Below are 26,836 nucleotides of genomic sequence, written 5' to 3'. Positions count from 1 at the left end.
AACGACTCGCCTGCAGCTCTCTCTCTCAAAAGGCGAGAGAAACGATGTCTGCATCCACAGGCTCTGATGTCATGATCCTCTTCGCTCCAAACAGTAACCATTCGCAACTATTGTTGAGTTGAATGGACGCTCGGCCCTAACAGAAATCAAGAAACTTGTATTTTCCCAGCAGCGACTGCGACAGCCTCCATACCAGAGAGCAATGGATCCCAGACCACCATTAACTGAAACCCGAGATGGCGCTGCCCTCGCGTTCGCAACACCGAAGACGTGGAGGACGGAGCTCTGTCCTGCCGGACCGCCGTGTCGTAGTCGTCATCGGCTCGTAGGCATGGCGTGCGCATAAGCGTAGGCAACACTATTTCACTCCATCATTGAGCTGTTTCCTTTCACCTTCCATCTATCATTGCTGTGATACTGCTTCAGACATCATGAAGCTTTCTCACGTCTTGCCATTCGTGGCAGCCGGCTCTGCCCTGGTCCTCCCATCAGAGGAAGTCCTCCAGGAGATCTCCATCGAGGAGAACCACCGCGGTGGCAACTCATGGTATGATGATGCCGTTTCCACCAAGGACGACGTCCTCTCTGGCTTCAAGAAGCACTTCGACGAAGTGACCGAGACAACGAAGGATGCCTGGAACGAGGCTTCCGAGCAGTCGAAGAACGCGCTTGATGCCGCCTTCTCCAAAGCCGATGGTGCCATTCAAGGCTTCAACGAGAAGGTCCATGATACCGCTTTCGACACTCAGTCCTGGCTCGAGTCTGAGTTGGAGTCTTTCAATGAGGCCCTCGATGACCCTCACCATGGCCCTCCCCACCACGGCCCTCCTCATGATGGTCCCCACCACCCGCCGCACGACGGCCCTCACCACCCACCCCACCACGGCCCCCCGAATCACACCGTCTACGAGTTGATTGCCCACAGCAAGTACACCACCAAGCTTGCTAAGCTCGTCAATGACTTCCCGGATCTGGTTGAGAAGCTCAACAGCACCAAGGCTAACTACGTACGTCTCATGTTCTCTCACAACCTGAATTGCAGGTAGACTGACAACATTACAGACTGTTTTCGCCCCGACCGACAAGGCCTTCGAGAAGATCCCTGAGCACCACCACAAGCCCAGTAAGGAGTTCCTTGAGGCCCTCCTGTCCTACCACGTCGTCGAGGACCTCTACCCCGCCAAGCGCGTCCTCTTCACCCACACCGTCCCCACCCTCCTTAAGGGCGACCACCTTGGCGGCGAGCCCCTCCCCCAGCGCCTCGCCTTCAACATCGGCCTCAAAGGCTTGACCGTCAACTTCTATTCCCGCATCGTGGCGGTCAACATCTTCGGCACGAACGGCGTGATCCACGGCGTCGACAGCATCATCCTGCCGCCCCCGAACGTCGCGACCATCATCGACCTGCTGCCGGGCGAGTTCTCGACGCTCGAGCTCGGCCTAGGCAAGACGGGCCTTTTCGACATGATCAACAGCACCGACCACAAGGGCGGCACCTTCTTCGCGCCCTCCAACTTCGCCTTCCAGAAACTGGGCCCGCGCATCAACGCCTTCCTCTTCAGCAAGTACGGCCAGAAGTACCTCAAGGCGCTGCTCGAGTACCACATCGTGCCGGACAACACGCTCTACTCCGACGCCTACTACAAAGCCGACAGCAGCGAGAGCCACGAGGGCGTGCCCAAGGGCTACTTCCACGTCGACCTGCCGACGCTGCTTGAGGACCGCAGCTTGAGCGTTGATATTGCGCGCTACGGTGGCTTCATCAGTATTAAGATCAACGGTTTTGGTCGTGTCACTGTCCAGGATGGCGTTGCGGAGGATGGTGTGATTCAGGTCGTCAGCGACGTGCTTATCCCGCCGAAGAAGCTTCCTGGTGGCCCTGGTGTCGAGTGGACTGGCGAAGAGCTCGAAGTCGAGGATCTCATGGAGAGGCTTGAGCCTTACGTCGCTAAGGGCGACTTGTAAGCCTTCGGAAAGATGGTACGATATGACAAGATATGAAGAACCTAAAAGAGATGGGAAATTTAGTATTGTCGGAACTACAGATTACGATAGCTCCAGAGAATGTTGAGATCACGATCCTTGCCTTTTCTGTTAATAACGAAACACTAGTTCTCAATCTTGCATGCGCTTTTTAGCTTCTCGAACTTGATATATGTTGCGTCTAAACGTGTTCGATCGGATAAGATTGGTCTTTGTATTCGGATACCTTACGCTTTGCTCGAACGTGCGTAATGAAGTTACTCATGCAGCAATATCCACTAGAGTTCCTTCCAAATATTCTTGCCATTTGTATGGATCGCCGGGCATCCGAATATTGTCATACGGTCTATTGATAACTTCATAGCTGTCAAGGGAAGGTCAGGAACCAGGTCCAAGGGTCTCGTCAAAGGAGAGCTGATCGGAGGTTCAAACGCCGCCGAGCGCAAGCTGGATTCCGCGAACATCTTCAAAAAGTTGCCAACTCACGAACATTTCCAAAGAAAGAATGGACCCCTCACAACTATACCTCAGATCAGGCGGCGCCCTGCGCCTATCCTGCCGGTGCATCAAGTGCGATCACCCCCAAACCTCCGATGCCAATTGCACCAGCTAACCCAACCGCAGGCCAACATGCACCGCAACGCGCCTAGCTCTCACAACAAGCACACCAGCCCCAACCACACGATCACGCCTCCAGCCTAGCAATCCCTCAATCCGCAATTTCACCTCGACCCCCATCCACCTCAAAAAAGGCGCCAAAGCCGCCCGCGACGCCGCCGCCAAATCCCCCGACGCCGGCGGACCTGCCGAAGACCCCTCGGACTTCAGCGCGCTGGAAGCAGACATCGCGGCGGCCGTCGAGCGGCTGAAAGACGACCTTTCGAAGCTGCGCGCGGGCGGGCGGTTCAACCCGGAGGTGCTGGAGCAGCTGCGCGTAGTGGTGGACAAGAGCAACAAGGGCGCGAAGGTGAAGCTGGGGGATGTCGCGCAGGTGGTGCCGAAGGGGCGGACGGTGCAGGTTGTTGTTGGGGAGAAGGAGGTAGGTTCTTTCTGGGAGATTGAGAGAAGGGGAGGTTTGGCTAACGGACGATTGTAGCATGTGAAACCGGTTTCTTCGGCGATTCAGAGCAGCAGTCTGTCGCTCACGCCGCAGCCGGATCCGACTGGCGCGAACCCGCTGCTGCTGGTGATAAACATCCCGCCGCCGACGGCAGACTCGCGTAAAGCGGTTGTTGCTGAGGCGGCGAAGGCGGGCGACAAAGCGGCGACGGCGGTTAAGGATGCGCGAGGCAAGCAGCAGAAGAAGCTTCGTGCGATGCAATTGGACAAGAGCGCGCGGCCGGATGAGCTGAAAAAGGCGGGTACGCTTATGGAGAAGGTCGTTGAGAAGGGCAGCGCGGAGGTGAAGAAGGTTGTGGATAGTGCGAAGAAGGTGTTGGAGAGTGGTTAGGTATAACCAGGCTCGGGTCTAGGAGGGCCGAACAGGAGCTGTATCATAAAGATAGCGTTCAGCCATGTAAGATGCATGTAAAGTAGGTTGAGGGTTTCGAGGGGCATTGGCGAGGCCATGTATAAACATTGTCATGGAGACCATAGTCCTTCGATTTCGCAAGCTGCACAAAGGGGTATACTATTACACAACCACCCGGATATGCAACACCTCATGATCGTACAAGAAGACAAAACAATCTATATGTCGCCAGCGGACTCTCCGCTACCATCATCAGGTAGCTGATCAATCACCTCCTCAACCAGCGCAATCAACTCGTCAATATCTGGTCTCTCCGCAGGCTCCACGCGAAGGCACCTCCTCACGACCTCCTTTACCGGTTCCGATATCACATCGTCCCGCTTCTGTGGCTGCTGCTCATCGACAACCCTCTGCTTTCCCCTCTTGACTTCCTGGGGCCCTTCGTCAGGGAACCTCCAGTCGCCACCCAGAACGCATAGCGAAAGCGATCCACCCGTCTCCTCTGACCTCGCCTCGAATGGTGACTTGCCCACCAGACAAGCATACAGCGTGCAGCCAAGCGACCAGATATCAACCTTTCCATCAACCGTCGTTCCCGTCTTAACATCGAACAGCTCCGGCGCCCGGTACGGCATCGTACTGTGCTCAGCGGCCTGGTCCTGGACCTGCAGCGCCATCGCCCGACTCGTAATCGGCGTTGGGCTCGGCGCCAGACTTCCAAGGTCCATGACCACTGGCTGTGCCCCGTCGTCCGAGATCATAATATTTCCAGGCTTGATATCCCTATGCGCATACGCCCGCACCTGCCCAGCACCCACGCCCTCCTGCGCCGCGCTCACCTCACCTTCCATCAACGGCTCGATCTCGACGTCCTCCTCACCCTCTTCCCGCCCACTCAGCCTCTGCTTGCCCTTCCCCTTGTGCCCAGCTCCACCCTCCCTCTCCGCCTCCCTTCTCACGCCCCTCGCCCCCCGTCCCCCTCCGCTACCAACTTTATACTGATGCATCGCCTTCAACGCCCTGCACACCCCGAGCATCAACCGCATCAGCCTCGCCTCCGGAAACCTCCCCCGATTGACCAGATTCGCATTAATCGCATCCTGCAGGTTCCCGCGCCGGTAGTACGGCAGCAGCACGTACACCGTCTTGCCGGCCTCGCCGCCCTCGTCCTTGACCTCGTGCTCCAGCGCGCGGATCACGTTCTGCTCGCCCTCGAACAGCGCGTACGCCTCGACTTCCTTCAGCGCCTGCGCGACGCTCTCCTGCCCGAAGGGGCAGCGGATCTTCTTGAGCGCGTAGAGCGTCGGGTCGCCGGGCGTTTGCACCAGGTAGACGTAGCTGAAGCCGCCTTCGCCGAGGAGGCGGAGGATCTTGAAGGGGCGGGAGTTGATGCGGAGGGTGGGCGTGGAGGGGAAGCAGGAGACGCAGTTGGTGAGGGACCAGAGGGCGTCGAGGACGTAGGAGGTTAGGTGCGTGAGGGCGGTGGGTTGGGATTGTTGCATTTTGGCGGGTGGGTGGTGAGGGTTGGGGTTGCGCGGAGCTGTGAGGTTCGTGAGGTGTGGAGCTGCTGCGGCGCAGATGGGTAGGTGGGAAGAGGCTATGAGTCGCGAGCCATTGATCGGTTGTAGCAGCGTTCTGAGTTTCGTTGCAACTGCACGGTTATAGGTGTATGGGGGACAGGTGTCGAGCACGTGGAAGTGGAAACGAGCATGAAGCCAATTGGGGATGCGCGCAGGTGCAGCTGGCCAGCCAGGAACGGCTGCTGACGTATCACTTCGCGGAAGGGCCCTTGAGGTTTGCAGGTGGATGTTACCCTAACCCTAACCCTTCTCGAGCCTGTGCTTTTTCGCCCAGGCGATGCAACTCGCAGCCAGCCACTAGCTTCCGCTTTTGGCGGGCCAATCGTCTCGACACACGGAGATCTACCTCACTCACGTACGACGCTCTGAGCTGCCCCTCCAGATGTTCGGGAACAATGTCCGGCACAAAGAGCTTCTGATCTGCAATTGACGGTATAGCGGTAGCGCCAGCGCTCGTCCAATCAACGCCTCCGCCGCCCTGGCTCTCAGCCTATCAGCTGCAAAAGCCTTACCTCACTTAACAGGAAGTCGGATGCCTGTGATCTCAGACACAACGCATGTCTGAATATGACAGCAAGCTGCCGTTGAGCAATAAATGGGACGAGCAGGATCTCCTCAGAGAAGGTGTGAAGAAAGCGAGAGAAGCACAATGTCAATCACCCCGATCCATTCCGCCCACCACCTCTAATTACTCTCATCTATCTACACACCAACGACAACCAACACCCCGCCGCTTTCCCATTCTTTCACATTCCAGAGATTGAAAAAGAAAAACAGAAAAAAGGGAAAAAAATAAAAAATCCGCGAAGATCAAATCAGGGTCCTCCAAACCTCCTTTTATTCCCACTCCGAACCATCCCCATCGAATGCGACAAGATATGCAAACAACAAAAACAAGAAAAAGCACGCCAATCCCATGTGCTGACCGCGCTCCCATCTGCGGCCGGAGAGACAAGAAAGAAAACCCCCCAACTCCTGTGAGAGAACCATGGAAAAGGGTTCTCCGGTAGATCACTTGAACCCTGGCCTCCTCCTGCCCCGCTTGCCCAACCCGCCCATTAAACTCCTACCAAGAACCAAAAGTAGAATAAAGCGGTAGCTCGCTCAGAAAAGAACCAGAGCAACTCCAGAAATGCAAGCCGAAAGAAAAGAAAAAGGAAAGAAAAAAAAGCCCACTGGGTGTGCAAAAAAAAACCGCGAGCCCCCCACCTGCCTCTCTTTCAACCCGCCCCTAGAAAATCCCCAGCACCTTCTTCTTCCCGCCCAACTCCTTCGACTTCGCCTCGGCCTTGCTCATCGGAATCCCCGGGTCGCCGCCGGCGGCGGCGTTGCGGATGATGTCCAGGCGCTGCTTGGCGTTCGCGCTGCCCTGGTCGGCGGCCTTGACGTACCATACGTTGGCCTCGAGCGCGTCGCGGCGGCACCCGATGCCCATTTCCGTGAAGTAGCCGACGGCGTACTGCGCCTTGGGCATGCCTGGAAGGAGTACAGTGTTAGCGGGTGATGTTTTCTTTCCGGGGGGAGAGGGAATGGGGGTTGAGGACGACATACCGGTCTCAGCGGCCTGCTTGGCCCACGCGCAGGCCTCGCCCTCGTCCTTGTCGAGCACGGGCGGCGCGCCGACCATGTACCACGCGCACAGCGCCATCATGGCCTCCGGCATGCTGCCGACGGCGGCGCCGTTGTAGAAGTGCACGCTGAGCGCGGCGTCGGGCGGGCAGCCGTGGAGCCCGCTCTCGTACGCCTGGCCCATGAGGAAGTTGGCCTTGACGTGGCCGAGCTCGGCGGCCTGCGTGACGAGCTGCAGCGCGTAGGCCTCGTCCTTGAAGACGTCGTCGCCGAAGCCGTTGAGGTGCAGCAGGCCGAGCTCGTAGGGCGCCGAGTTGTACTGGAAGTCGGCGGACTCGGTCGCGCGCTTGAGCCAGGTGAGGCCCTCGCGGGCGCGCTGCGCGCTGCGGCCCAGGCCCATGTCGCCTTTCAGGCAGGCCATGCCGAGGCGGGTCGCGGCGCCCGGGTGGGCTTTGGAGGCGGAGTTGCGGTAGAATTGCACGGCTTTGGGGTAGCTTCTTGCGGTGCCCCAGGCGAATTCGTAGCAGAGGGCTGCGCGGTAGCCGGCTTCGGCGTGGCCGTGCTTGCTGGCGGCGACGAAGAGGGGGAAGGCTTTGTCGTAGTCGGGCTTGTTTTTGTTGAAGACGCCGGAGAAGTAGCCGTCGCCGAGGTAGTATTGCGCGAAGGGGTATGCTCGGTCTGACAGGCGTTGGAGGATCGATTTGGCTTCCGACATCAGTTGCCCGGCGTCTGCGTCTCCCTCGGCCTGTCCTGATTGCGATGCGTTGATCATGAAGATCGCGAACTCGTATTGCACGGCGGCGTCGTTTGTCTTCTTGACGTTCGCGCGGTACATCTCTAATGTCTTTTTCGTGTCTAGAAGACTTGCCGCGTTGCCAATCACGCTTTGGAGACCTGCGTTGTTCAAAGATCCTCCAGGCGCGATCTGCTGACTGTATGGGACTTCGTTGAGTAGATCGATGTAGCTGTGTGGTCGTAGACCAGGCGAGCGTCGTGCAGTTGAGACATCCCTTGGACGCAGGTTCGGTGAGCTGGTGTCGGAGTCGTGCGCGCTCATCGGTGTGCCAGTTCTCCCTCTCTTGTCTGCGCCAATAGAATATGTTGATGCAGGTCTAGGAAGGTTCGCGCCCGGCCCAGGTACTCGCAGCTTGTGTTCTGAGCCTGAGCTTGAACCAACCGAATGGGTGGTTGCCTGCGACACGCGATGCTGCTGGTGCTCCCTCTTCCTAGGCCCGTCGTCGAAGGCGCTGTACTGCAACCTCTCCACCTCGTTCTCCTGCGGTGACTCGTCTCCGCCGTATCCGTCTGGTTTCAGCGCGCCGGTCGAAGTCCTCCCACCGGACGAACCATCCTCCCGGTGCTTCGCCTGGCCGGAACTAGGCCTGCTTCGGTAGGGCAGGGATCCAGAGGAATTTCTCAGATGTGCCGAGTCGGGTGTTTGCACACCTTGGGCGGGGAAGCGGTAGTCTGAGTCTGGGGCCTGTTTGATCGATGCGGTCTCGGGGTCCTGGATGCCGGGACGCGGAGGGTTGATGTTGACGGGGCTGGAGGGCGACTCCTGGAGTCGCACCTCCGGCTGTGACAGGTAAGGTACGGGTTTGCGCGAAGGAAACTCCTGCGAAGAGACGGGCGGCGTTTGCTCGACGGTCCTGATCGACCTTCGTGTTGGAGAGTCGCTTGGCGCCTGAAGACGGCCGTTCTCGGCGGCCATGTTGGAAATGATAGTAATGGTGCTGCGGCCAGGGAGTAGTCGCAGGATGGTCGGGAGGTCCCCTCAGGTGTGAAGTGAAAGTGTCGAGTGGTGCAGACGGGATGAGAGAGTAGGCGGCGTGTGTCCCAAGGGCGGAGCGGAGGATGGATCGGCGGGGAACAAGAGCGAAGGTACAGGCGTGGCAGGAGCTGACTAGCGGAGAGATCACGGGACACAGGAACCAAGCATCGGCGGCGCAAGGCAGGGCGGGCAGGCAATGGGGAAATAATGAGGGACGAGAGCGTTGGCGCGGTGGCGTATGGCCCGATCAGACCAGGGAGTCGCGCCGGCGGTGGTGGGCGAACAGCCCTGTGAAGTCGGATGCGCGGGAGCCGAAGCAATAAAATGGACAAGCTCAGGCAGCAATGAGGTGGTGCGCGCGAGGGCGGCGTGTGACAATTATTAAGGTGTGATTGGTATTGCGGCCGGTGCGACGAGGGTTTGCGCATCACAGACAGAGAGAGAGGGAGAGAGAGAGAGAGACACACACACACACACGCACACCAACCGCCCGACTGCCTCCCTGCGCGTCCGCAGCGCTGGTGGACGAGGGGGATTACGCGCACGATGGCAAGACGAAAACGGCGACGTGTTTACCAGATTTGCCCTTGGCCTACCGCGCCCACAGTGCCGCGCGCGTGTAGACCCTGAGCGGCGCTGATTGGGCGGGGAGACAAAGTGCGCGCTCCCTTTTCTCCTACCGGAAGTCTGAATAATGCGTGGTAGGTAATACCTTACTGCGTCGTGGCGCACGCCCGCCCTGGGATGTTGGCGATGGTGTGCACTGAACGCAGGTGCGATTTGCGCTGCGGCCAGCATCACCTCACTGCGCTGCCCGCCCGTGCCGTTGTCCTCCGGCCATCCGAACACGCCGACCGCCCGTCAGCACACCCCGCTCGTTCTTACAGACTCAACCGTAGTGCATAGAGGTACAAGACGTGGGCACGCGCACACGCACTCGCTCCGTCAATTATGCTTTGCGCGAGGGTCTGCTGAGACCACGCGGCCCGAACAGACTTTCGGCCCTGCCCATATGTCCCCAGCAACCGCGCCGCCAATCCTTATAGCAGCCTTAGCATCCGCCGTCATCCTGCGCATCGGGGTCAGATCAGATCGCGCAATGCCTTCAAGGTTGTTTTGGCGGCGCCGCCAGCTCACAACAGTGGCGTCTGTAAGTTCGTGGGCGCAATGGAGTTTGGACGTGCGACAGTCTGCACTATTCCTACATCACCCATTTGTGCTCGTATGCACTACACGATTTGCCCGTGTCTGCCGCCCTCGATTAATTTCATGAGGCGCGTCCGTCGTCACGCGTGCTATTCTGAGCGCAGCAAGTGCCTAATGTAGGAGCCAGTGGCGAAAAGCGCGGGAGCGGCGCACGTCCCAAGGGGAGAGAGCACAGAGAGACACGGCGGGCCTGGGGCCTTCCACGCCCGCCGCTTGTCGCTTGTCGCGTAGCAACACCCCGTGCCCTACCGTTTCACCCTCGTTGTCGCCCATTTGCCATTGCTTTGCTTGCCACATTCGCTCGCTGCCTGCTGTATTTGCTTTCCGAGTCGTGTAGAAGGCGCAGCGAGGCGCGAACTATCCTCGCCGACTTTCCCCCTCGCTTCACACCTCAGGTCGCTCGCTTCACGCAAAAACACATTCCTGCCCATATCCACTAGCCCGCGCCGCCAAAGGGCGCAGCCGAGACTACTCGCTCCGGCGCATCAGCTTGGACCGTAGTCAAAGCATACGCCACAGCCCAGCATGTCCTCCTACAACATGCCATCGCGCCCTGAGCAAGCTTCTTCACGGCGGAGGGAATCCTACTACGATACCCATCCCCGACCCTCGCACCAGACGCGGCGCCGCAGCTCCGCCGCCAGAGACCGCCCGAGGCGTTCGTCAGACGGTGAAGCCGCCCGTCGCTCTTCCAGTGCCACTCGCCCGCGCCGTGCCAGCCAAACACACCACCGCTCCCACGACGAATCCAGGGATCGCAGAAGGAGGAGCTCGTCGCACCACCAACCTTCGGGTCGGTACATGTCTGAGAAAGCCATGGCCGCCGAAGCACACTCCCGTTCCATTCCCTCTCCCACACATGCTCCCACCGACCGAGAGCCAATGATGCACTCCCGCGGCCATTCGAATGGCGGCGCGGAGGACCTCTCTCGGAAAAGGAGCATGATCAGGCCGGAGAGGCGACGCGAGGACCCGGAAGATCCCAACTACTACTACCGCAAACATGCGCAGCACATGAATGTCATGCCCTCGATCACCGGCAACGACCCTCATTTGGAGGACGACTATGCCACAGTAAGCTCGAGATCCGACGCTTCGAAGGAGCCGCGCAGCTCCGGCTCGCCTCACAACGAAAAGGCGCCTGCGCACAGCGATGTGGCAGCCAGGAGCGGCAGCAAACGACAGCCCAACAAGCTGGCGCGAAAGCCTGACGGCAAAGAGAAGAGACGCCAGAAGATCAAGGAGGCATCTGGTACGCCTACACTATGGGGCACATACTGCCAGATGATCACCTTCTGGATCCCGAACATTGTCTTGAGCTGCTTCGGCATGCCTAAGAAGGAACAGCAAAGAGCTTGGAGAGAGAAGATCGGCTTGATCAGTATCATTTTGCTCATTGCGACTTTTGTCGGTTTCCTCACTTTCGGTTTCACCCAGGTTGTCTGTCCAGGCGGCGGGCCCTCTAGGCTACAGATCAACCAGGTCGGCTCGGGATACATGATCTTCCACGGCAAGGCTTATGACTTGACTAGGTCACGTCATCCTCTTGCGCGCGGTATCTCCGGTGGTGGAAACGTTCTCTGGGACATGGACGAGCCCCACGGTGGCCAGGACGGCAGTTTCTTGTTCCAGAATGTCAACGGCAAGTGCAAGGGCCTCATCACTGCCGCAGAGGACTCCGACGTCCCCACCGACGACGATGGAAACCTCGCTTGGTACTTCCCTTGCAACACCTTCAACCAGGACGGTTCTTCCTCGCCAAACGCATCGGTTGGTTACTATCTCGGATACTCGTGCCACACTTCGCGCAACGCCCGCGATGCCTTCTACAGTCTCCAGAGCTCTGGCGACGTTTTCTTCACCTGGGATGATATCCGCAACAGCAGCCGCAACCTGATGGTCTACTCTGGCGACGTCCTGGATCTGGACCTCCTCCAGTGGTTCAACACGACCCAGGTGTCGTACCCTCCGCTCTTTGACGACATTCGCACAAACGAGGCCGTCCGTGGCCAGGACAACACTCTTGCCTTTGTCTCGAGCTCTCAGAAGGAAGTCGCCCAGTGTTTCCAGGAGATCATTAAAGTCGGGTCTATCGACACGGAGACTGTTGGCTGCATTGCGTCCAAGGTCGTGCTCTACGTTTCGCTCATCTTCATTCTGTCCATCGTCGTGGCCAAGTTTGCGCTCGCCCTGATCTTTCAATGGGTCCTCAGTCGCAAGTATGCGGCTGACAAGACTAGCATGAGCAGCGACAAGAAGAAGAGGCAAAACCAAATCGAGGACTGGTCTGCAGATATCTACAGCGCGCCACCCAAGGTCACCGATCCCGCTTCCACGGTCAGCGGAGGCAGCAACAAGCGTAACAGCTTTTTGCCTACGACCAGTCGTTTCACCAGTCCCTACGCCATCGATACCAAGGCCAGGCCAGCTCCGATGACAATGGCCAGCCAATCTTCGACCACTCGTCTTATTCCTCCCTCGAACATCGGTGCTGGCGCGTACAGCGGCTCTAACCGCTCTGAAGGTACTCTGATGACCATGGACAGCCCTGGCAGGCAGAGCATCGGCCATGATAGGTCCAGTCTCATGCCTTCCAATGCCCACACCCAGCGCTTCAGCGGCATGCACGGCGACTCCGAAGGCTCTGGTCCTCAAGGCTTCATCCACGAATCAGTTGTCCCGCAGCCTCCGCCTGAGTGGCAGCCTTTCGGTTACCCGCTTGCACACACGATCTGTCTCATCACTGCCTACTCCGAAGGTCCCGAAGGCATGCGCACCACAATGGATTCCGTCGCCATGACCGACTACCCGAACAGTCACAAGCTCATCTTCGTCGTCTGTGACGGTCTGATCAAGGGTAAGGGCGAGGCTATGTCGACACCTGAAGTCTGTCTCTCCATGATGAAGGACCACGCCGTCGCTCCGGAGGATGTCGAGCCGTTCTCCTACGTGGCTGTCGCTTCTGGCAGCAAGCGTCACAACATGGCTAAGGTCTACTCTGGTTTCTACGATTACGGCGCCGAGTCTGTCATCCCCGTCGAGAGGCAACAGCGCGTTCCTATGATGGTCGTCGTCAAGTGCGGTACCCCCGAGGAGGCTTCTCTCGCTAAGCCCGGTAACCGTGGCAAGCGTGACTCTCAGATCATCCTCATGTCTTTCTTGCAGAAGGTGATGTTCGACGAGCGTATGACTGAACTGGAGTACGAAATGTTCAACGGTATCTGGAAAATCACAGGCATTTCGCCTGACTTCTACGAAATTGCACTCATGGTCGACGCCGATACCAAGGTCTTCCCCGATTCTCTCACGCACATGGTTAGCGCTATGGTCAAGGATCCTGAGGTCATGGGTCTCTGCGGTGAGACGAAGATCGCAAACAAGACAGACTCCTGGGTCACCATGATCCAAGTCTTCGAGTACTTCATCTCCCACCACCAGAGCAAGTCTTTCGAATCCGTCTTCGGTGGTGTCACCTGTCTGCCCGGCTGCTTCTGTATGTACCGCATTAAGACGCCCAAGGGCGGCCAGAACTACTGGGTCCCCATCCTCGCCAACCCGGACATCGTCGAGCACTACTCCGAGAACGTCGTCGACACGCTGCACAAGAAGAACCTGCTCCTGCTCGGCGAGGATCGCTACCTGTCCACCCTCATGCTCAAGACCTTCCCCAAGCGCAAGCAGATCTTCGTCCCGCAGGCCGTGTGCAAAACCACCGTCCCCGACGAATTCAAGGTCCTGCTATCGCAGCGCCGCCGTTGGATCAACTCGACCGTGCACAACCTGATGGAGCTCGTGCTCGTCCGCGACTTGTGCGGTACCTTCTGCTTCAGCATGCAGTTCGTCGTCTTCATCGAGCTTGTCGGTACCCTCGTCCTGCCTGCCGCTATTGCATTCACTCTCTACGTTGGTAAGTACCACATTCGGCCCTCTCCAAAATCCAATTTGCCAAAAGTAAAGATACTAATCAGCCCTCCCAGTCGCCCTCGGCCTCAAATCCGCCTTCACCGACACGCCCACGCCGACCATCCCGCTCATCCTCCTCCTGCTCATCCTCGGCCTCCCCGGCGTCCTCATCATCATCACCGCCCACCGCCTCGTCTACGTCCTCTGGATGATCATCTACCTCATCTCCCTGCCCATCTGGAACTTCATCCTGCCGACCTACAGCTTCTGGCACTTCGACGACTTCTCCTGGGGCGACACGCGGCAGACGGCCGGCGCCAAGCCCGGCGCCGACAAGGGCGGGCACGACGAGGACGGCGAGTTCGACAGCAGCAAGATCACCATGAAGAGGTGGGGGGATTTCGAGCAGGAGAGGCGCCTGAGGGCTCCCGCTGGCAGTTGGAGCGGGGCTGCCGGCGGCAGGCCGAGGAGCCAGGGCGCCGCGACGATGGGCGGCGCGTCGTCGGCCGTCACGACGCCTATGCTCGGAGGGCATGGGAGGAGCGCGTCGAGGGGCTGGGAGAGTGCGTATAGGGATTAGGTTTGACCTTTTCTTAATTTCTTTTTTTAATTGTTCTCTTGCAGATATGGATGGATGTCTTTGTTGAGCGAGAAAAAATTGTGCCACATATTTTGTTTTGCGGGGAGGGCGGGGGAAGGGAAGTGAGCTCAGTCGCTTCTTGTCTCTTTTTCGGGCACAAAATTTGATGGGGAGTAGGGGCGTTCATTCGTTCATTGTCGAGAGCGGCTGGTTCTGTTCGTGCGAGATTCTCCTCGTGTGTTGGGTTGCGAGATATGCTGGGGATCAGGTTGTGGGAGAGATTTATAATGATGGTGTATGGAATTTTATGTGCAATTTCTCTTTATTTTTTCATCTCAGGATCTGGTCTATTTGATCGTCTTCAATTTGATGATTTGTATCGATGTGGTCAAATAGATGATGGGCTTGAGCGAGACCCATCACGAGTTGTGCCTGCTGAGAGCGGCTGTCTTTGTTCATGCGAGATTCTCTACATGTTGCGTCGAAGATGTGTTGCGCATTGCGGCCTGTCGGAGGAGATATCTAATGATGGTGTATAGATGTGTATGTGCTATTTCTGATTCCTTGACTTGATATCTGGTCTATGTGATCATCTTTTCAATTGGTAACTTAGTTGATGTGGTCAATGAGATGACGAGCTTCCGCAGCACCCATCACGAGCCGTGCCTGCCATTTGAGTAATAAGGTAATAACTCAATTAGGATTATGCACATCCTTCTTCCAACCTCACCTCTACAATACGCCCAGCAACGACTCTCCCTCTCCCTCATCACCATCCTCCTTACTCCCGCACCAAGACTCACCACAACCATCTCATCGCCCACGAGATCGCAAGCGCGCCATCTGCGCCGTGGGCAACACGATCAAGCCCTCGATCTTTGTTCCACCAGACTGTCGCCTTTCTCTGTCGGCCTGCTGCGCGACGCTGGCTCAACCCACACGGACCTACCACGTGCGAGAGAGGCGAGCCCGGGGGACGGAACGCCCTCCACCGCCCCGTCTGTCTGTCTCACTTCCGCATGCACCCGTGCCACCGCCGGTCGGAGCTCGGACTCCTTGTTGCTGCTGCTGACGCCGCCCTTGTTCTTCGTTCGTCGCCGCCGCCGCCGCCGCTGCTGCATGCCGGAAGATAGCATGCATGCGCTTCGGCGAGCGTTTCGTAGCCGTGGCCGTAGCCGCACAACGCAACGCAACGCGCTCCCGGACCGAGGCTCGCACCGACTGTCTGACTACTGCCTTGCTAATTACTGTACACGTCTGCCTCGTGCCGCCTGAGCCATCCGGCCTGTCAGCGGCATGGGAGGGACAGAGGGCCGCGGGCTGTGCGTCTTCGCAGCCTGGCCACGAGGGACACACGGACTGCCCGCGGTCCGCCTTGTTCGCTTACCGTGCTGTCTAGCCATGCCGTGAAGTCGAGCGTCGCGCCGCATGATTGGTGGCACCAGGCGAGAGTTTCGACGGGGTCTGCTGGGTGCTGTACCGTACCTGTACATACCCTCACTCGCCTCAGTATCCCAGCCAGCTGCATCCCCACCCACACCTCTCCCCGCCGCGCCCTGCAGTGCAACAACCACGACCTGCAACGCCCACAAACCGCCGCCGGGGCCTGCGTTTTCCACCCTCGGCCAGCCGCCGCCCGGGTCCAGGTGCAGGCGGCGATTGGCCCCCGGGCGGAATGTGACAGGCTGCGCGTCGCCTGAAATGCGCCGCGCTAGCAGGGGCCGTGGACGCGCCTCGCTCCTCTTCCGGCCGCGAGAGCGTGGGTTGCGAATCGCAAACCCGCTCTTGAAGGGCCCTCGTCGCGTTTCGAGCGCTCGTCGAATCCCCATGGCGTTTGCGTTTCTTCGCCCACTCAATCCTGGCTGGCCTCCCTCGCGCCGGCCTGACCGTTGCTCCGTACCACTGAGCTCACGTGGTGGACCAAGGTAGGCAAGGTAGCGCCGCCGCCCTGCCACTGACTGCCTGATTGACGGTCGCTTGCGCGCTCCCACAATTGCTTCGCTCCGTCCGACGATACGTCCCACAGGGACCAGGGCCCTGCTCCGCCTGGCTGTCTGTCTGGCTGTCGCCGTCGCGCTTGCTGCCCAACCTGAACCTGACCGATGACAAGCCCCCCATCGTGAGTGTGTCTCACGCGCCGCCTGCCTGCCTCTGCTATACCGCACCCGTGCCGATAACCTCGCCCCTCCCCGCCCTCAAGAACCCCTCCCCCGCCTGCGCCGTGAAGAAGTGAAGTGAAGTGAACGTCCAGGTGGGTGAAGTCAAGCGACGGACCTCACACATAACCCCTGCTCTCCTCGGCACCCTTGCAACGTCCTACCCCGGTCGGTCACTCGCATCCCCCAGCGCGCGCGCGGGGGGGCTGAAGAACCTCACGAGAAGACAGAAACGCACAGCCAGAACCTTGCATGAAGAATGCCCCCGCTGCCGCCTCCGCCGCGTGAGGTGCTTTGCTTGTTTTATTGATCCACTCCCGCGGGTTCGACGCTTGGTGCAGTCTGAGACGTGCTGCCGGGGCCTGCTTGCTTGCAGGCAGTCTGGGGGGCCTGGTTGGTATTGCATTCGCGCTGCGTGCGTTGCATTTACCGTCGCTCAGCACACGAGCTGCTCGACGAAAGGAATCTTGCGGACCAGAACCAGAACCACGACTCGACCACAGCCGATACGAGAGGTGGCGCGACCCAGAGACTGGCGAACGAACGAACGAACGAACGAACGAACGAGACGACACGAAACGACCGACGCATCCCGCACTGTACATCTCGACCTCCGCTATTCTCTTGCATTCGGTCCCCACCGACCCTGCCGATACCTCGCGAAGCCGCAGAAACCAGCCGGACAGCACACCCACGTCCCGCATTGCCAAACTCAAAACGCGAACCCACCGCACCGCCCTGCATAGCTGCATTTCTTGCTTGCGTGCGTGCGTTTTTCCCCTGCCTGAAGCCGTCGGTCTGGAAACCAGACAGAGAGAGAAGAGCGCGCGCGCATCAGTCGCTTCCATGCACCGCGCCTGCACGCAATTACTTTGACAGGCCCTAGAGTCCCGCTCCCGAACGCTTGCTTACGCTGCGTGCCGGCGCAGGTATCACTCGTCGCTGGCCTCCGACCGTCCGTTCGTCGTCTCTCTTTTCCCTTTCCTAACCTCATCAACCCTTGGGTCCCGTCTGCATCCCCCGGCGACAGGCAGGCGGGCAATAACGCAGGGGGTGCAAATCAAATACACAAATACGACCGAACGCCTGCCCTGATCAATACTGGTCAGCAAATCCCTCGTCTCTGGTCTGGTCGGCATATCAATACTTCACTTGCCTCTTCAACCCCCTTTTCTTCCCGCGCCCAGGTGGGCGGCTTCGATGCCCGAGATGTACTACTTCTGCAGCCCACCGTTCAAAGAGCACTCCTTCACTACTGCCACTACTTGCAAGCGGGCTCGCTGGAGACGGCCGATGATGGATCGCAGGGGCTCTAAGGTCGAGAGGGCCTGTATGGCGCGGTTTGAGGAGGTGGTGTTTGCGCCGACTGGGTCTTGGGGATCTGGGATGGAGTTGTTGGAGGCAGAGACGCCGTTGTTGGTGAGGGGAGGGTTGGAGGTGTTAGAGGAGAGTGAGGAAGGGTTGAGGGGTGATGATGGGGTGAAGGGGGAGGAGGTGTATGCTGCTGTTGAGGAGGAGCAGGCTGGGGAGCGGTCTCTTGCGAACGACGCCATCGAGGGAGAAACTATTGGATCCGGGAGTGTATTAGACTTGGACCTGGATGCGGACTTCCGCAGTCAAAATGGGCCATCGGAATCAGATGAGACTGTCGCTGAACAAGACGAGAGCTGCGATCTTGAAACGATTTGTCCTGAACTACTCCCCCAGCTTGATTCTAGAAGCAATTCCTTAGCACGATCACGGGCGATCTCGCATCAGCCCTCATGCGACAGCCTGAGGAATACCTCCGCCTTATCCGCGACTGGCATGCAGTCGCATTTCTCGTTTACACCATCTACCCTTAACCCTGACACTCAATCCGACCTCTCACCCGAGCTGAGCTTGCGATATGGCGGTACGGGGCACTATACCGTTTTGTCAGACATGGCCGAGACGGCCTGGTCTGTGGACGATCCTCGTTATGGCGCAGATGTTCTGGACAATTTGGATACATGGGACGTTTCTGAGCCACAGCAAAGGCTTAGAGATGCTCTCATCAAACGCAGCGATATGGATGACAGTGCTCCACCTGTCTTCAGTCATCAGGAGTTGACGGATCAAGACGTCGATGTCCAGGGTATCAACTGGCGCGACATCGGCATGCAGAGGGTGGACGCTCTTCGAAATCGAACATACCTCCAGTACCCGTCTACCTCACACCAAATGCCCGACGAAGACGGACCAACATGCACAGAAGCCCAGACTCACTACAAATTCCACTACTTCAACGGCCTCCGACGCCCCAAATATGCCCACCACCAGCTGCGCCACGTCCTCGCCTCCAGCGGCCGCGACCTCTTCTACGCCAACGCCAGCAAAGTCCTCCGCGCCCCGCTCTCCCTCCCAACACAAGAAAGCACCCTCCTCGACCTCACAAAATCCACCACAACCCGCACCCCAATCCGCATCACCTGCCTCGCCGCCACTGACTCCCACCTCATAGCCGGCGGCTTCGACGGCGAATACGCCCTCACCTCCCTCGACGCCCCTTCCCCCTCCCACCACGAAGGCCACGTAACCCACGACCCTAACGCCCTCGTAACCCACATCCACACGCACCCCGCGCACCGCTCCGGCCTTCCCGTCGCAGCTTTCTGCGCCAACGACCAGCGCCTGCGCCTCCTCGACCTGACCACGCAGACCTTCACGCTCTCCCACTCCCACCCCCACCCCCTCAACGCCGCCGCAACCGCCTGCGGCGCCCGCCTGAGAGCCGTCGTCGGTGACGCGCCCGACGCGCTCGTCACGGACGCCGAGTCCGGCGACGTCCTGGCCACCCTCAAGGCGCACACGGACCATATCTTCGCGTGCGCCTGGGCGCCGGACGACCGGGTGCTGGCGACGGGGGCGCAGGACGGCAAGGTCGTGCTGTGGGATGCGCGGAAGTGGAGCGAGCCGCTGGCGGTGGCCACGAGCGCGCTGACGTGCGCGAGGTCGTTGAGTTTTAGTGCGGATGGGGGATTGCTGGTTAGCGCGGAGAATGAGGATGTGGTTAGTGTTTTTGACGCGAGGGGGATTCTGCGCGAGGGGGAGAGGGAGAGTGGGTGGGAGAAAGCGGGAGGGAGATTCAGGCAGGATATCCGGTTTCTGGGCACGGTCGCGGGCGTGGCGATGGTGGATGGGGGGAATGAGATGGTTGTTGCAAATGGGGATCGGAGTTTGGGAGGGTTGATGGGGTTTCGGAGGACGTTTGAAAGTGGGGTGGAGTTTGATGAAGGCGTGACGGAGGATGCGGGTGAGAGGCGGAGGAGGAGGGCGGAGAGGAAAAGAAGGGCGAGGGGGATTGGAGAGGGTGTTGTTGTGTGAGGGGTGCGATTGGATACGGGCGGGGGAGACGGAGTGGGTGGGCAGGGGCTTAGGCTGTGGCTGAGGTGGCCTGGATGGGCCAGGGAGGCATTCTGTAAATAATGGCTTTCCGAGAAGTGCGAGTGCTTTCGGTCGTTCGGTTTGTCTATACGGGCTCGCTCGCTGGCGAGGGTGCGCGGGGCGTACAAATGATGCGTATGAATGTTATGTCTTTACGTGAATCTGCTTCCTTCCATCTTGCAATTGATATCTCATCACACCCTACAAGGCTGATAAGATGGTTGTGGTTGGCTGAATTGTCCTTCACCTCTAATCACGTGATATAAGCTGCTCGTTCTGAGGCACCGGCTGCGGCTGCGGTAACAAGCATGATCATTACCGTTCGGAGATCTTGTGTACAAGATGAACAGCTGAGATGGTGCAGACAGAAGACTGAGAAATAGGATTGTTTTGAAGTAGTTCATCGTCATTACGCGTCCGTAAAACTAAGAAACTAACTATAAGCTAGAAATACATGCTTGATCAAGGCCGAAAAGCAAAAGAGCAAAGAGGTCATTAAAACAGAACACAGCGTACGAGAACGCAGCAAGAAATCAGCAAAAAGAAGACAGAAATCTGAGGAAAGAAGGCCATCCCATCCCCTCCCCTCCCAAGGAGAAGATGGGAAGGAATCTCCTCTCACTCAGCTCCAGCCTCCAGATGGATATCCAAAATGTTTCAACTTTCCTCCCAGAAAGTCGTCAATTCCTCTTTCCTTTCTCGTCCCCTTGGTGTCTGACAAATGAAACCCTCCTCCCACCTGGCGCGTAAACCTCCTCTTCGTATTGGTTATTGGTCTGACAAATGAAACTCTCCTCCCACCGGTCCGAGCTCTTTCTTCTACAACATCATGCTAAGTAAGAAGCGCTGGCTAGCGAGTAATTGCTTACTTGCCACCACCGAGCATGCCACCGACGATGGGCAGGCTGCTAATGGCGCTGCCACCCTTCTTCTTGCCCTTCTTGTCATCACCGCCCAGACCGAAGGACTGGAGCAGCTTGTTGATGCCGAGGCCGCCGAGCAGACCGTTGACGAGACCACCCAGGCCGAGGCCGTTGAGCAGCTGGCCAACGAGACCCAGGACACCGGCCAGCAGGAGGCCGACGGCGGCGAGGATCTGGAAGAGCGGCTGGGTCATCAGGCCCCAGAGCGGGTTCAGCTTCTTCTTGGCGTGAGGCATGTCGTTCAGCTTCTTCTTCGCGTCGTCGATGGTGGTGACGACAGTAGTGGTAATCTCCTTGAGGGTCTCGGCAAGACGGTGCTCCTCGGGGGTAGCCTCGCCGGTGCCAGCACGGCCCTTGGCCTGCGCAGCGATCTTGCCGTCGGGGTCGAGACCGCGCAGGGAGCCGTTGCACTCCTGCAGGATACGGCCGCCCTCTTCGATGAGAGGCTTGACGTCGTTGACGAGCTGCTCCTCGTCCAGCTCGTCCTTGGGCGTACGGTCAGCCTTCTCCATGTGCTCCTTGATCTGCTTGCACACGGGCTGCACACGCTCGAGGGTCTGCTGGCAGATGGAGCCCATCTTCTCGGCGATCTTGCGCTCCTCCTCGCGCTTGGCGGCCTCCGCGAGCTCCTCCTCAGAGGGGCCCTCGTACTCCTCCTCATCGATGTTCTCGAGGAGAGTGCACTCGCCGATCTTGTTGCCGTCTTGGTCGACGACGTTGCCGTTGTCGTCGATCTCCTGACCGACGCAGTGGCCGAGGTTGCCGTCAGTGAGACGGCCGACCAGGTCACCGTTCTCGTCACGGACCTCGCCCTCCTTGTTGACACGCATGCCAGACATGGGGTTGACGCGACGCTCCTTCTCCTCGGGCTCCCAGCGCTCGGCAGCACCGATCTTGTTGCCGTTCTTGTCGATGATGTCGCCATCTTCCTCGACAGTGTGGCCAAGAAGCTTCTTGATGTCGCCCTCGATGATGCGACCGACAATGTCGCCAGAGGGTGTGGTGATGGTCTCGTCCTTGTTGATTTGAAGACCCTCGAAGCCGGCGAAGGGACCCTCAGGGCTGGTGTCCTCACCAAGAGCAAGCTCGCAGCGTCCGACGACGTTGCCAGCGTTGTCCCAGATCTGACCTTGGCCATCGACCTTCTTGCCAACCATAGACTTGACGTCACCCTCGACGACGTGGCCGATGATGGTGCCGTTACCGTCGACGGCGTTGCCAGTCTTGTTGATGGTGCAGCCAGCGAGAGCAGAGAGGTCGACCTCAGGCTCCTCCTCTTCCTCCCACGGGTCTGCGTGGCCCTTGACATTACCGTACTTGTCGATAATATCACCGTCCTCATCAACAGCAAGGCCGACAAGACGCTTAGCGTTGCCCTCGACGATTTCGCCAACGACGTTGCCATCGGCGTCCTCGACCTTGCCGTCCTTGACGACGCGCAGGCCCTCGAGACCAGCGAACGGACCCTCAGGACGAGCGACACGCTCGTTCTCAGGAATGACCTCACAGCGGCCGACGACCTTGCCGGTGTCACCGTAGATGTATCCGTTCTCGTCGCAGCGACGACCAGCCAGCTCTTTCACGTTGCCCTCGACGAGACGGCCGTAGGGAATGCCCTGCTCGTCGACAACGTAGCCTTGCTTGTTGAGCTCCTTGTTCTCGAGGATGCTGTTGTCAACCTCCTCCTCCTCTTCCTGGGGCAGCGGCTCGGCGTGGCCCTTGACGTTGCCGTATTTGTCGACAATGTCACCATCCTCATCGACGGAGAGACCGACCAGGCGCTTGGGGTTGCCCTCAACGATCTCGCCGACAACGTTGCCGTCCTCGTCGGCGACCTTGCCACCCTCGATGACACGGAGGTCCTCGAGGCCGGCGAAGGGGCCTTCCGGCTTGGACTCGCGCTCCTCTTCGGGGATGAGCTCGACGCGTCCAATGACCTGGCCCTGGTCGTTCCAGAGCTGACCCTCGGTGTCGAGCTTCCTGCCGGCGACCTCTTTAGCCTTGCCCTCGACGAGGCGGGCAATGGGAGTGCCCTCGTCGCCAATGACAACACCAGCCTTGTTGACGGTCTTGCCCTGCAAGAAGGAGAGGTCAGCGGCCTCCTCTTCAGGAGCCTCCTCCTCCTCGTAGCGGTCGGCATGGCCAACGACGGAGCCCTTCTTGTCGATGATATCACCGTCCTCGTCGACGGCGCGACCAATGAGCTTCTTAGCCTCACCCTCGGTGACGACACCGACGATGTTGCCATTCTCGTCAGCAACGTAGCCGTTCTCAATGACCTTGAGACCCTCGAGGCCGGCGAAAGGAGCTTCCTCCTCACTCTCCTCTTGGGGAACGGTCTGGGCACGGCCGATGACGTTGCCCTTGTTGTCCCAGAACTGGCCCTCGGCGTCGGCAGTGAGGCCGGACTTGGAGAGCTTCTTGGCGTCACCCTCAACAAGCTCGCCAACAACGTTTCCGTTGCTGTCAATCAGTTTGCCAGCCTTGTTGACGGTGAGGCCATCGAGGATGGAAAGGGGAGGAAGGCCGTCACCCTCCTCCTCTTCCTCACCCTCGCCCTCCTGCTCTTCCTCGCCTTCGCCTTCGCCTTCGCCTTCTTCAGGCTGCTCCTCCTCCTGCTCCTCCTCTTCGCCCTGAGGAGCAAGAGTACGGACCTTGCCGATGACGGTCTTGCCATCCTTGTCAAGGACTTCGCCCTGGTCGTTGACCTTCTTGCCAGCGCACTGGGCAAGATCACCCTCGGTGAGCTCACCAATGGGCTCGCCATCCTCATCGAGGATCTGGCCCTTCTTGTTGACCTTCAGGCCCTCAAGAGATTCGAGACCGGGCAGGTCCTGGCCGGGCAGCTCGCCAAGCTCCTCCAGGAGCTCTTTGGTGGCGGTCTCGGCGGCCTCACCCTCAGTGATGCCAACCTTGCCAAGGACCTTGCCATCCTTGTCGAGAACCTCGCCCTTCTCGTTGATCTTCTTGCCGGCGCACTTGGCGGGGTCACCCTCAGTGAGCTGGCCGATCTCCTCGCCATCGTCGTCGAGGACCTTGCCCTTCTTGTTGACCTTACGGTCGCCAAGGATGCGGATGTCGTAGGTAGGAGCGAGCTTGCTGAGCTTCTCGGCAGCGCCATCGACGAGCTCTGTGGCGCTAAGGATGTTGCCATCCTCGTCGACCACCTGGCCATCCTCGTTGATCTTGAGGGTGTCAGGATCGATCTCGCCATCCTCAATCTTCTGGCGAATCTCGTCGTCCTCGATCTTGCCGAGGACGTCGCCGTCAGAGCCGACAATCTCGCCGGCCTCATTGAGCTCCTTGCCCTCGAGAGCCTCGATGCCGGGCAGCTCGTCCTCGATGCCCTCGGCCTGGTCCTGGGCGTCTTCGGCGGCATCCTCGGCGGCATCCTCGGCACCATCGACGGCGTCACCGGCCTCGCCGGCAGCGTCGTCGAGCTGATCCTCGGCGCCCTCGGCGGCATCAGTGGCGGCGCTGGCGGGCTCGTAGATGCCCTGCTCGACGAGATCCGCAGCATCCTCGTGAATGGCAGCGTAGCCGACGACGTTTCCATCCTCGTCAATGAACTCACCCTCGGAGTTGAGGGTAGCGTTCTGGAGCTCAGAGGGGTCGCCCTCGGTGACCTTGCCGATGGTGTTGCCATCAGAGTCGTAGATGAGGCCGTCGACCTGGCAAGTGAGACCGTCGAGAATGGCGAGGCTAGGGAGATTGTCATCGCCCTCATCATCATCCTCACCCTCACCCTCCTCGTCATCGTCGTCGAGGTACTCTTCAGCGCCCTCGGGGAGCTCCTCGCCTTGCTCGCGAGCCTCCTTGACCTGCCTCTTGATCTCGTCAGGAAGGAGCTCAACGCGGCCGACAAGATCGCCGTCGTCATCGAGGATCTCGCCGTTCTCACCGATCGGGTAGCCCTCGAGGTCCTCGGCGTCGCCCTCGGACAGTCTGCCGATCGGGTTGCCCTCAGCGTCGACGATGTTTCCATCAGGCTGGACTTCAAGGCCCTTGAGAACGTTCAAGTCACCGACGGAGGAGACGCCCTCGGCGGCACCCTCAGCTTGGTCCTGGGCATCCTCAGCGGCGTCTTCGGCGCCTTCGGCGGTGTCTTCGGCGCCTTCGACAGCACCTTCGGCCTGGTCTTGAGCGTCATCAGCAGCGCCCTCAACGCCCTCTTTGGCGTCGTCGGCAGCATCCTCGGCGCCGTCTTTGGCGTCCTCGGCAGCCTCGCCAGCCTCATCAGTGGCTTCGCCGGCGACCTTCTGGCCCTCCTCAGCGGCACCCTCAGCGGTCTCCTGAGCGCCGTCCTTGACGTCCTCAGCAGCCTTCTTCGGGTCCTGGTTGCCAGCGAGGCCAGAAGCCTTGCCCGCAAGACCCTTGGCGCCGGAGAGCAGCTGGCCACCCTCCTGGCCCTCCTGCTCGTCGCCGTCGCCGTCGTCCTGGGTCTCGTCAGCGGACTCGCCGACCTGGCCAGCCTTCTCGGTGGCGTCATCGGCGACGTCCTCGCCCTCTTCTTGGGCATCGTCGGCGGCGCCCTCGGCCTGCTTGGTGGCGCCCTCGACGGCGTTGTCGTCATCGTCGTCGTCATTCTCGTTCTCGTCGTCGTCGTCCTGGACGGGCTCGGGAGCGGCCTCCTCAAGGCCCTCCTTGCCCTTCTCGCCGGCCTGAGAGACCTTGCTCATCAGACCCTCGCCCTCGCCCTCGTCGTCGTCGTTCTCATCATCCTTGAGCTCGACGTTCTTCGGGGCCTGCTCAGCGGCACCCTTGGCGGTGTCCTGGGCCTTGCCGGCCTGCTGGCCGACGTTCGAGGCGGCACCTTTGGGAGTGGACTTGGGAGTGGACTTGGTTGCGCCCTGCGCACCCTTGGTCGCGGACTGGCCGAGCTTCTGGGGGGTGTTTCCGGGCTTCCTTCCAAGCTTGGTGGGAGTCTTGGGGGCGGCGCTGGCCTGCTGCTTACCGGCCGCGGGAGAGGGAGCCATGCTGTCTAGGTTGCGGATTGTCTTGTTGGAAGAGTCTGTTTTCGATGAAGATCCCCGGCTTGTGGCTGGAGAGCGTCTGTCGGGAGTTGGGGGGAAAGAGTAGTAGGCGTATTGACTAGAGTTGCTGGTGGGCATGCACAACAGGGAGCATTAACTAGATTGAGTGTAGGTCGTAACAATCGTACAGTCTTCGTATAATTGAATTGGGAGTTTGAGGAGGGAGGAAATTGTTTGGGAGGAAACAATAATGGGGGAAAAAGTAGGAAGGGAGGGAAGTGTGGCTGTGGTTTTTCTGATATAGCTGGGAGCTCGACGAGCAGCTACCACAGCACAGGGCATGGGACATGACATGCCAGGGTCCCATCTGGTCGGCCATCGACTGAACGCATCGCAATCGAAAGACGGGACATGACGTCGCCACAGCGTCGCGCAGCGGGTGGATGCATCAAGACGACAGGGATGGCGCCAGCTATCCCAGCGCAGCTGCAGCCACAGGTGAGGGGCGCAAGGCCGGGTGGCCGCTCTGGCCAAGCAACTATGGTGTCGATCGTGGCCATTGGTGCTGGCTAGACTTACCTCCGGCCTGTCGGCAGGTTTGGAGTAGTACGACGCAAGCGAGTGACGGCATGTTTCGTGGAATCGCAACCGTGCCCTCCGTTGCGTCGTGTTGACGTTGGGCTGGGGTTATGCGATACAAGTTTGGCTCGAGTCCAGCGCTCGCGCCCTACGTCATACCCGGCTACAGTAGACTCGAGGACTCGTGAAAGTGACACTGTGAGTTTGGCTACCCACGTGTCGTTGAGCAGTGGTGTGTAGCTTGTGAGCCACACAACGAGCCACGACCAGGTGCCATGATGTGGTAGCTGTGAGTGTGGTAGCTCTGCTGTGGTGGCTCTCGTGTGGCCGCTCTGCCGTGCCCTCGGACAGCTCTGCCCGAATCAGGCCTGAGCATCTTGTCACTGCGAGCTGTAGCGTCTCCTGCTCGTCAGCCACTCCGATCGTGATGGCTCAGCAGGAGTGAGCACCATCGTCGATCCGCGCGACCAAGAGCGGTTGAGCGCTTGCGAGGCCAGCCACAACGATACGTGCCACCTCCTGCATCGCGCAGGCCGCGATTCAAGATGGCCCATAGTTGGTTGATCTACAGAGTTGCGACGAAAGCAACATGGCGTGCGTCTATGTGCATATTGCTGTATGCTGGAGAAGAAGGTTACACGCGTGGTAAGTCCCTTCGTGTCCTTCTGGCCTGTGCAGCGCTCTCGCCTGTCTTTAGCCGCTTGCAGTTGCACGCTGAAGTCTCGCGGCCAGCGTCC

At 59.4% G+C, this 26,836-nt stretch overlaps 7 protein-coding genes across 7 annotated transcripts; 4 read left to right on the top strand and 3 right to left on the bottom strand.

The window, feature by feature from the left end:
- The first annotated feature begins 189 nt into the window (after positions 1-189).
- On the top strand, positions 190-2,257 carry WHR41_01189 (uncharacterized protein). The gene is made up of 2 exons (XM_069369795.1): positions 190-1,007; positions 1,063-2,257. The coding sequence occupies exons 1-2, from the start codon at positions 432-434 to the stop codon at positions 1,963-1,965; spliced, it is 1,479 nt and encodes a 492-aa protein (XP_069233179.1). The 5' UTR covers positions 190-431; the 3' UTR covers positions 1,966-2,257.
- Positions 2,258-2,467: 210 nt separating this feature from the next.
- Positions 2,468-3,573, top strand: WHR41_01188 (uncharacterized protein). The gene is made up of 3 exons (XM_069369794.1): positions 2,468-2,553; positions 2,608-3,022; positions 3,080-3,573. The coding sequence occupies exons 1-3, from the start codon at positions 2,489-2,491 to the stop codon at positions 3,431-3,433; spliced, it is 834 nt and encodes a 277-aa protein (XP_069233415.1). The 5' UTR covers positions 2,468-2,488; the 3' UTR covers positions 3,434-3,573.
- A 99-nt stretch (positions 3,574-3,672) lies between these two features.
- WHR41_01187 (uncharacterized protein) lies at positions 3,673-4,956 on the bottom strand (the record flags this gene model as incomplete). Its single annotated transcript, XM_069369793.1, has 1 exon — positions 3,673-4,956. One exon carries the CDS (start codon positions 4,954-4,956, stop codon positions 3,673-3,675), a length of 1,284 nt encoding a protein of 427 aa, XP_069233423.1.
- Positions 4,957-6,191: 1,235 nt separating this feature from the next.
- WHR41_01186 (uncharacterized protein) lies at positions 6,192-8,314 on the bottom strand (the record flags this gene model as incomplete). The annotated part of the gene is made up of 2 exons (XM_069369792.1): positions 6,192-6,510; positions 6,586-8,314. 2 exons carry the CDS (start codon positions 8,312-8,314, stop codon positions 6,266-6,268), a joined length of 1,974 nt encoding a protein of 657 aa, XP_069233422.1. The 3' UTR covers positions 6,192-6,265.
- Positions 8,315-9,988: 1,674 nt separating this feature from the next.
- On the top strand, positions 9,989-14,063 carry WHR41_01185 (uncharacterized protein; the record flags this gene model as incomplete). Its single annotated transcript, XM_069369791.1, has 2 exons — positions 9,989-13,487; positions 13,558-14,063. The coding sequence occupies exons 1-2, from the start codon at positions 10,106-10,108 to the stop codon at positions 14,061-14,063; spliced, it is 3,888 nt and encodes a 1,295-aa protein (XP_069233421.1). The 5' UTR covers positions 9,989-10,105.
- A 3,356-nt stretch (positions 14,064-17,419) lies between these two features.
- Positions 17,420-19,564, top strand: WHR41_01184 (uncharacterized protein; the record flags this gene model as incomplete). Its single annotated transcript, XM_069369790.1, has 1 exon — positions 17,420-19,564. The coding sequence occupies one exon, from the start codon at positions 17,420-17,422 to the stop codon at positions 19,562-19,564; it is 2,145 nt and encodes a 714-aa protein (XP_069233420.1).
- A 925-nt stretch (positions 19,565-20,489) lies between these two features.
- WHR41_01183 (uncharacterized protein) lies at positions 20,490-25,523 on the bottom strand (the record flags this gene model as incomplete). Its single annotated transcript, XM_069369789.1, has 1 exon — positions 20,490-25,523. The coding sequence occupies one exon, from the start codon at positions 25,521-25,523 to the stop codon at positions 20,490-20,492; it is 5,034 nt and encodes a 1,677-aa protein (XP_069233419.1).
- Between the last annotated feature and the right edge of the window lie 1,313 nt (positions 25,524-26,836).

This window comes from Cladosporium halotolerans (assembly GCF_011745625.1).
Source record: "Cladosporium halotolerans strain TM138-S3 chromosome Unknown Sca3, whole genome shotgun sequence".
Taxonomy (NCBI): domain Eukaryota; kingdom Fungi; phylum Ascomycota; class Dothideomycetes; order Cladosporiales; family Cladosporiaceae; genus Cladosporium; species Cladosporium halotolerans.
The sequence above is the reverse complement of the archived record's forward strand: the minus strand, read 5'-3'. Positions and strand labels throughout refer to the sequence as shown.

Coding starts and splice junctions, on each gene's coding strand:
- WHR41_01188 (XM_069369794.1), top strand. CDS start 2,489: ATGGACCCCTCACAACTATACCTCAGATCAGGCGGCGCCCTGCGCCTA. Junction 2,554..2,607: donor CTATCCTGCCGGTGCATCAA/GTGCGATCACCC, acceptor ACCCAACCGCAG/GCCAACATGCACCGCAACGC. Junction 3,023..3,079: donor TTGTTGTTGGGGAGAAGGAG/GTAGGTTCTTTC, acceptor GGACGATTGTAG/CATGTGAAACCGGTTTCTTC.
- WHR41_01189 (XM_069369795.1), top strand. CDS start 432: ATGAAGCTTTCTCACGTCTTGCCATTCGTGGCAGCCGGCTCTGCCCTG. Junction 1,008..1,062: donor ACAGCACCAAGGCTAACTAC/GTACGTCTCATG, acceptor ACAACATTACAG/ACTGTTTTCGCCCCGACCGA.